This window comes from Antrostomus carolinensis, unplaced genomic scaffold (assembly GCF_000700745.2).
Source record: "Antrostomus carolinensis isolate BGI_N321 unplaced genomic scaffold, ASM70074v2 scaffold3760, whole genome shotgun sequence".
In the NCBI taxonomy this organism is placed as follows: domain Eukaryota; kingdom Metazoa; phylum Chordata; class Aves; order Caprimulgiformes; family Caprimulgidae; genus Antrostomus; species Antrostomus carolinensis.
In genome coordinates, this window is record NW_010286283.1 from 106911 (window position 1) to 115406 (window position 8496).

The 8496-nt window shown below is 41.9% G+C and overlaps 1 protein-coding gene across 1 annotated transcript in view; it reads right to left on the reverse strand.

The window, feature by feature from the left end:
- Window positions 1-670: 670 nt before the first annotated feature.
- TIMP3 (TIMP metallopeptidase inhibitor 3) overlaps window positions 671-8496 on the reverse strand; it is a 10170-nt gene continuing 2344 nt past the window's right edge. Inside the window, exons 2-4 of the mRNA XM_010178098.2 lie at window positions 4528-4639; window positions 3715-3836; window positions 671-3075 (exon numbers count right to left, since the gene is read on the reverse strand). Coding sequence (XP_010176400.1) covers window positions 2878-3075; window positions 3715-3836; window positions 4528-4639 — 432 coding nt within the window. The 3' untranslated portion in view covers window positions 671-2877. The remainder of the gene's footprint in view (window positions 3076-3714; window positions 3837-4527; window positions 4640-8496) is intronic.

The window sequence follows — 8496 nt, forward strand, 5'->3', positions numbered from 1 at the left end:
CCTTAAGAACTGTTTCTTAACACAGCAAGGGGAAAGATCTGCTACCAAATCCCCAACCCTGCCAGTCTAGCTGTCTGCATCTCAGAAATTTTTTACTGTCTACAATATAAAATGGAAATAAGTTTCATTTTCTGGTAAAGCATCTGCTGGTTTGTTGTTTACAAAGCACATAGCTACATTATAGCCTACTTAGGACACAAGCCCTCATAGCATTAGAACGCAAATATTTTCCCAATAATTTGAGTGCAATACTGTGATGTCTCAGCTAGCTACATGAATCAGTGACAGGTAAAATACGCAGAGCTGCAGTTTAATGAAAAATCAAATCAACACTTCACTGCATCTCGAGGGGCATTTTCATTTAGCCTTCCAAAGCCATAAAAGTGGTCGCCACTCAAAGAGATGCCAGCTTTGCAAGTCACCTTGAGCATGAGGAGGGCCACCTCCAGGGATGCCGACTCCACACGATGCAAACAGTGAGGCCATCGCCTCTCTCATCTCAGTGACCCTCAGAGATTTTTGTCAGCAGTGCACAGCACAAACAGAGATTGTTCCACTGTGTCAGAAGCCCAACCCTGTACTCTGCCAGAAGGGGCAACCCACCTTCTGATCCTATGATGGATGCTGTGAAGTACTCTACTCTCCCTCTCATCTCCAACCCATAATTTAGAAGTAGTCACAGGGAGGAGGATTTCTGAAAAGTGTTCCAAGCCTGAATCACAGGAAAATCCAACAGACTTTCACTGTTGTTTGTGCTGTGTTACCACTCAGAGCAGCTGAAAAAAAAAATAAAATTACACAGCAGACCTAGGCACCTCTTACATCAACTCTTTGAAAATGCCCTTTAAAGTTCACGTTAAAGATGAAGCTATGCACTTTTTGCTGCAACAATTCATCTAGTAAATGGGCATTTCAGGGGATATATGTCTGGCAGGACACAAGGAATATAAAAACGCATCAGGGCCCATCTCAGACACCCTTTCCTTTCCATTTGGCAAAGAAGCCCCAAACAACTCTTTAGTAATTGAGGTCACTGACTGTAAAATGTTATATTGCCCCAGGCTGGAATCACTGCAACACTTTTTCCTGCTGGTGGCAGCTCTGCTTTTTAAGTGGAATGAACTGAAGATATATGGAAACTTAAGATAAATAATCATCATAATACAAAAAAAGAAGTTAAGCATAATCTTCTCCCTGCCCAAGCCCTCCCCATCCAAAACTCAGTCACCCATTTTGTCAGCACCCCTTCTTCACCATCATTAAAACTTAAAATACTTTTATTTGATAAGAAAAATTATATTATAGTTTTCTTAATAAAAACAAAATAGAACGAAAAAACTTCTCCAGTCAACAGCAAAGCACAAGACAGTAAGGCTCCTCCTCCCACATCACTGCAGGACACGGTACGAGCACATGCACAGAGCAATGCTTAGCAGTGCCTCGAGGGAAACACAGCACTTGACACAGAAGGAATCCTCTGGGCAGCTGAAATTTTATGATCCCAGCCAGCACTTAAGAGACCACTTTTCCTTGCCTAGCCCCCACACACACTTCCTTTCACTATATAAACAAATGCAGCTAGTGTAGCTGCAGAGGACAAACCATGGTGCACAGAGGTACAGAGGAAACAATGACTGTAGCCGCTACTGCAGATACACTGGAGCTTCAATATCTTAAAAACAACTCACTGACTCGGAATGTCAATATTTCTGTTTTTAAAACACAATCAAACCATTCTTTTGTTTACAACACCAAAAAAATTCCACTTCCTGTCAAAAATAGCTTATGTCATTATGTGTATATACATCTTAGTTCAGCAAAACACTATTTTGGCAATAGATTTTTTTTTTTTTTTTAATAGTAAGAGCTCTAGCAAGTCTCCCCTTCCCTCTTCCATGTGATTGATTTACAGTTGGTATTTTTGCATCTGTTTGGTTTAAGGTGTTCACAAGCTGGCTTTGCTGTTGAAGCTAAGCTGCAAAAATTTCAGGGGCCAATGCTGCTCAAAACAGGATGGCACAGCACTTCATCTGCTCTGCTGTAGGTGGATATACCTCCCTGAACATAGGGGATGGGGTTTTTGTTTTTTAAACAACAAAAAAAATACAAAATACTCTCTCTTTTGTTCTGGGAAAGCCAGAACTTGAACGTGCTGTTGCATTCACACTGTGACTGAATTAGCTAGGACAATCAGTCAACAATGCTTTTACCAGACGATGTGGTCAGACACACCAGGTGAATTCTTCCACTGCTGGAGTCAATCACATTACCAATCTCTCCCACAGAGGAGGATTTCTTTTGGACGTAATTTTTTCCAGAGTTTAGGCTGGGTTTCTTTTCAGTTTGTTTCATTTGCCAATCATCTGATTAATGAAACCTGTTTTCCTTCAAACAGATGTGTCTACGTATTTTTCAGCACTTAGTGCATGAGGAGGGGTGACGGGAAGCCAGCGCATAGAAGAATACAGTGCCTAATTGGCATAGTTTTTAGATTTTTGTTTTCCTAAAAAAATAGAGATTATATTGCTACAACTAATGATACGTGTAAGAGAGCAAGAGCTCCATCTTTTTTTCTTTTTTTTCCCCTCCCATTTTTCCCTCTGGTGTGCAAAAGTAAGCTCCCAAATGTCATCTGATCAAAATGAGTGGTATCAAAAAATGGAAAAGGTGAATACAAATTCAGTAAGGTAGCACAGACTTTTTTTTCTTTTCTTTCCTTTTTTTTTTTCTTTTCTTTTTTAAGTGTTCGAAGTGCTAAAATTTGCATGAAAACAGGCACTAATTTCATTGTCATCATCATGATCTGGTAAGAGTTAGTGTCCAAACGAAGATCAGCCACAAGTAAGGGAGAGGGGAGATAAGAAAGGGATAGCGTGCTCAGGGATCTGTGGCATTGATTATCGTTTTATCTGGAGGCGCCCATCCTCTATACCAGCTGCAGTAACCTTCCACCCTCTGGATACAGGCGTAGTGCTTCGCTTGGTATCCTGAATGGCCAAAGTTGGAGAGCATGTCCGTCCAAATGCACTCATTCTTGGAGGTGGCAAAGCAGGGCAAATAGTAGCAGGGCCTAATCTGCAATTGTAAAGAGAAATCAGGTGAGGCTACATGGAAGAACAGCAGCATATAAAATGTCTTTTTACCAGAGATAAGGGATTCAAAATTGCACTCCCTCAAACCTTGCTTACTAACCCAAAATTCAGCCTCAGTTAAGTAAGCACATAAGCGTGTGCTTAGCTTCACATAGACAAGTAATTCCAGAGTTAAAAGGGCTTTTCAGGTGCAGAAAAGTTGAGCTTGTGTCTATGTTTTTGCAGGCCTGGGGCCGTGAGCAAAAAATCTAAGTGCCAGAGCCAGGCTGTGAGGTTTTAAGGACTCAAAATGTTTACCCAGGAAAAAGGCTGGACATATCTTGTCAAGCCTCTGTTACCTGATTTCATTCACCTGCAAACCATCCTGCATGGATTCTGAAAACCTTCCCCAACCCCAATTAACTCCAATAGGGCATTAAAAAGGCACAGACTCAGCATTTTAATTTGACTGTTTCTTCTCTGGTCTCAACACTAAAGCTGATCTTTACTTCTTCCCTGTAAAAATTGCTATCCTCCATTGCTCTTCTTGGCTGTTCACCAGCATCATTGGTATTACCAGCCAGGGGAAACAGAATTCTAGAGTTTGAATGTCTTAACACCACCTAATTAGAGAGGCACATACCTTGCATCCACAGCCCAGATGATAACGATGATTCAGTCCTTTACGCTGAGACAAAGTCAACCGGTCCCATTTCTCATACCAGTTGCACAGGCCAGTGTAAACCTTCCCTTCATACACACGGCCTTGAAAACAGAGACATGGTCACAAGTTAGCACTTCTCAGCTCAAGCACTTTTCTCGTTTCCCAAGACTGCTAATGCTCTCAATATGTTTGGCTTCAGTCACTGCTCAGCAACTGCTTTCTTTTTATTAACTGGTTCAGGAATCTCTGGCCAGCAAGATTACAGCACTTCTGTAAGTTAGGAGTGTTGTGCCAGCTTTAAGCACCAGAAACAACACACAGGTGAGTAATGCCGTCAAGCTTCTCTTGACAGCACAGCAAAGTGTATTGACACCTTCACTAGAAAGAAAACTTGGCAACTGCCACCTCTCTGTCTCATTGCATCTCCCCATCTCAGCTGCCTGCATTACTCCAGCTCATTCCAAAAGGGATCTTCCATTTCTAGCACAGCCAAGTAGCAACCAGTTCCCTGTGACAGACATGCCAGCTCAGGTATGAACTGACAGCTGTGGACTGTCACACAGCACTTATCACAACGTTGCTGGCTATAAGAGATGCTTTAGGAAAGAGAGGGAAATCTTGAGAGTGAAATGACTCTCAGCATCAAAGAGTACTGAACACCAAAATACTGTTGGCCATCTTAACACTTGGGAAGCCGCATGTAGAGCTGTCCACATAGCTGCCCATGTCCTTCACGGGTGTGTGTATAGAACAGAAGAGGTTTTGATTATGAAGAAGCACACTGTCCTTTACCTGTTATCAGATATTGGTACTTGTTGACCTCCAGCTTGACTCCACAAAGACTCTCAGAGGCTTCTGTGTAGATGTACTGAACATGTGGCATTATCTGGAAGCCCCTGTACATCTAGAGAAAGAATAAAAATGCTTTAAGTCATCTTAAGTTATCACATTCCTAGACTGTGGTGGCAAGCAGTGAACTTCTAGTGTTTACAAGAGTGAAGGACTAATGGCACTAGCTGGACTCTGCTGTAAGTCTCCCCACCAGATCTGCTGGTAAAGCAGAATACCCATCCACTAACGAGCCATTGCAATTCAGCACAGGGACCACTCTTCCCCACTTGCATTAGTTCCAGTGGCACTGAGTGAGCAAAGCGCCAACAATGCAAGCTCTGCCAACATCCTGAACAATTTTATCCCTTATATAGCTCATAATTAGGGAGAAATTAAATTAGTTCAAGTTTGGAATCTCTCTCCTTCACATGATTTAAACAATTTCTTCTGAACTAAGGGATTTTTCTTTTAAACAATGACCCTATTTTCCAGTGTTGCTGCTGTAAAGAGTTTCAAACCTTTGGTGCTTGATCCAAGTCATCAAGCCAGACACCTCCTTCTCAAACGCCTAGCATACCCAACTCCAGCTGACCTCAGCAAGGATTTAATGTTTCTCTAACTAAATGAATGCAGAAATAGAATTCTACCCCATCTCCTAAAATTAGCCCAGTAGTGATGGCGCCATAAAGAAAATATCATGTATACATAATTCCTCTACACTCCTTCTCCTTTTTCATAATGTTTCTTACAGTTCAATTTAATTGAAATATGAACCCACAGATATACTGGCAGTTGGATTCAGTCAGAAATTAGCATGTGTCCCTATCTGACCTGACCGTACTGCTGCAGTTTAGGGAAACTCATGCCCACCTGTTAGTAGCATAATGATGTCTGTGCATAGCAATAAAACAACCACAGCATATGTACATTGGACCCAATAAAACACATCCTATTCTTGAAACACTGAGGATTATTTTCCTGAAAATTTCACCTTTAAAATTTGGTGATCTTTTCAAAGCATTCAGTCTCTTTTTTTTCCCCACCAACTGTATGAATGGCCAATGTTTAAAAGTTAAACAGTTAGGAGTCAAAGACAATCACAATTTTATAACACTTCCCATTTCCGTATCCTTTTCTCTGTCAGGTTTATTGATGGAGAGCACACTCACATTCAGTGTAACTGTAAATACTAAAGTAAGGCAAAAGAGGAAAAAAAAAAATCCCAAACAATCCCAGAGCTCTGGATCCTCACAGCTGTGTCACCTAAGCTGTGGTTTTCTCCACCATGCTATAGTCTATTTCTTTAAGACCCCTGTTATCCCAGGGTATTTCACTATTCCCCCACCTCCTTTAAAAATAAAAAACCTTTTTCTTTCTGAAAGAACGTCTGTTGATTTAATAGATTTTTATGCTAGGCCCAGATACTGCGTATAAAAATATAAAAAACTACTACTAATTCTGCTATGCTGATAGGTCAAACTGTCTGCTGGGCATCCATGGAATGTCTGACAGGTTTGGGGTTTTTTTTTCTCCTTAGTTATATTACCCCAAACAACATAATCTTCTAACAGTATCACAATTCAGTAACAGCAATGCTGTGCACAGTAAAAGACAAGCTAAACGGTTTGCGTTTTCCAGCCTTCTTTCTACATCCAGCAAATATGCAAGGAAAGCATTTGTTTAAATTATACTGTATCAACAAAAGTTCACAGATCACGTGTGGAATACACCATTGTCTCTGTAAGTGAGCAAAGTCTTTCAATTAATATGGAAGAACTGAACCTTGCCTAATCTCTACTTTATCCCTGTAATTTTCTTGGTATGGGATGATCTACTCAGATTTTCCAATTATGCTCAAGATAGCTGGACGTCTAAGTTCTGGCACAAACACCCTGTCTGTCCTTGGATGAGTTACTTAGCCCTCAGTACACTTTTGTTCCTCATCTGTAGGACAGCTCTGCCTTGCTTCCCAAGGGTACTGCAAAGAAAGGCACAGAGAATAAAGATTATGTGTTCAGACCCCATTCCAGTGGGTATCACAGAAAGAAGATACGATAACAGCATCTAAGCAGATAAGACTAGCTGAGGTAACAGTTAGAGCTCCCCAGCCTCTCCAGGAAGTACATTATCTACACTGCAGAGAGCTGTATGCTGTGCATGTGCAGTACAAGTGATCTGTCACTCAAGAGTGCTAAGCTCCAAGTAGTGTTGGGCTAATTATCTGTGCTATAAACTCTACATGTGCACAGGCACATTCTCCCCCTTGCAGACCGGGCTACAAGCTAGACTAATCATTCCTGAGAGCTGCTCAGGCCCTTCCTATGGGACCCTTATAGTCATCACTTCTTGCATCTTCTGCACCATCAAGCTCAACACGTCTGCCTGTGAAGTAACTAGTGATGCTGAACCAGGGTTTGGTTTTCAACTCCTGGACTTAATTTCCTGTTCACAGTACCATCAGGGACACCACTGTCTCAGTTGCTAAAGGAAGTATGCTCAACCTCTCAAAAAGGATTTCAGCTCACCCCTCAGTGACCCTCATCAATGCTAGCAACTGTCATGTGAATTGACCCAGTGCTGGGGGAAGACAGGGCCTGCTTCACCCTCTGATGACTAAGAAAATTCACCATGACCTTGGTTCTCAGGGGACAAAAAAGAAAATTTGGCAAGGGAGAATCTTCTACAGATGCCCTCTTTCAAAACAAGTAGAACAATACCTTAAGCATTATTTTTGGATACACAAAATATCCTGGAAGTGCTATCAGACCAGTCAGAAGAAAGCCAACCATAAAGCTAGCCTCTCTCCTAACTGCTATCCTCAGAGTCTTCCTGTCACCACAAATGTGTATTTTCAGAAGCATAATGACAGGGAACAAAGTATTAGCAAGTGTCACGTGGTGGTGTCTGCTGGTGCTGCTCTATTGCCAGCTATGTCAATAGCGCTCCCCTTAGCAGCCTCCATTCTGCCTCAGAAATGCACATGTAAATCCTGTGGTGGTTCCTGCTGCATGATTAACTTCACCCTGTGATAAGATGTTCCTCCTTCTATCCCTCCCATGTGAGGTCACACTAGGTATCAAGGCCTGGAGTCATCTTGCCTAACCTTCAGCTACCTAAAATTTAAGCACTTCATATGAATTAGGCATCCTCTCCAGTCAAATGCCAAGAACAGGCACCTCCAGAACAACTGAGTCCATCCTAAAATAGCTGTCTACAACTTGTGGGCTGAATTATATTTTGGTGGTTCCTATCTCTCTCCATAGACAATCAAGAGAACAAGAAAGACTCAACCCTGCATTTTAGTCTGTCCTGTGCAGATCATCCAGGACTGTCTGTGTACATGGAACAGAAATATCTTATCTCCTTGTTTCCTTAGAGTTTCCTGAAATAGGTTTGGGCCATTTTCAGAACACACTGGAGCATCAGGGAGTACACAGGGGTTAGATCAGTCCTGTGCAGATTTCTGACACGTGGTCTTGAAATATTCATAAACTATTAGATAAAGCAGCGGGGGAAAGCAAAGGGTGGTTGAAAAAGCCCAAGGGCTTTTCAGAGAGCAAGTCTGAATGCTAGAAAGCCTGTCGCTGTTCTGTGCCTGCAGGTTGACCCTGTGCTCCAGTCCAGGCTCAGAGCTGGTTTAGTTGTGAAATTCAGCAACGAGTTCAGGAGTGTTAGTGAGAGCAAGAATCAGCCACAGCAAACTCCAAGGAACCCATGAAAGAAATACAAAGATTGTTTGTTGCCTTTTAAGGCTTTCGATGCTTTTAATAGGCAACTTACTACATACTGAGAGACTAAATGGCTTGTTTATTTTTCATCTGCAGGTGCAGAGGGGTTTATAGGTGGCCAAAAAACACTGACACGTTAGTTTTATCTTTAGAGTTGTTCCCATGCAGCTGTGCAGAGCCATAGGCCTCCTTAGTTTTCTTT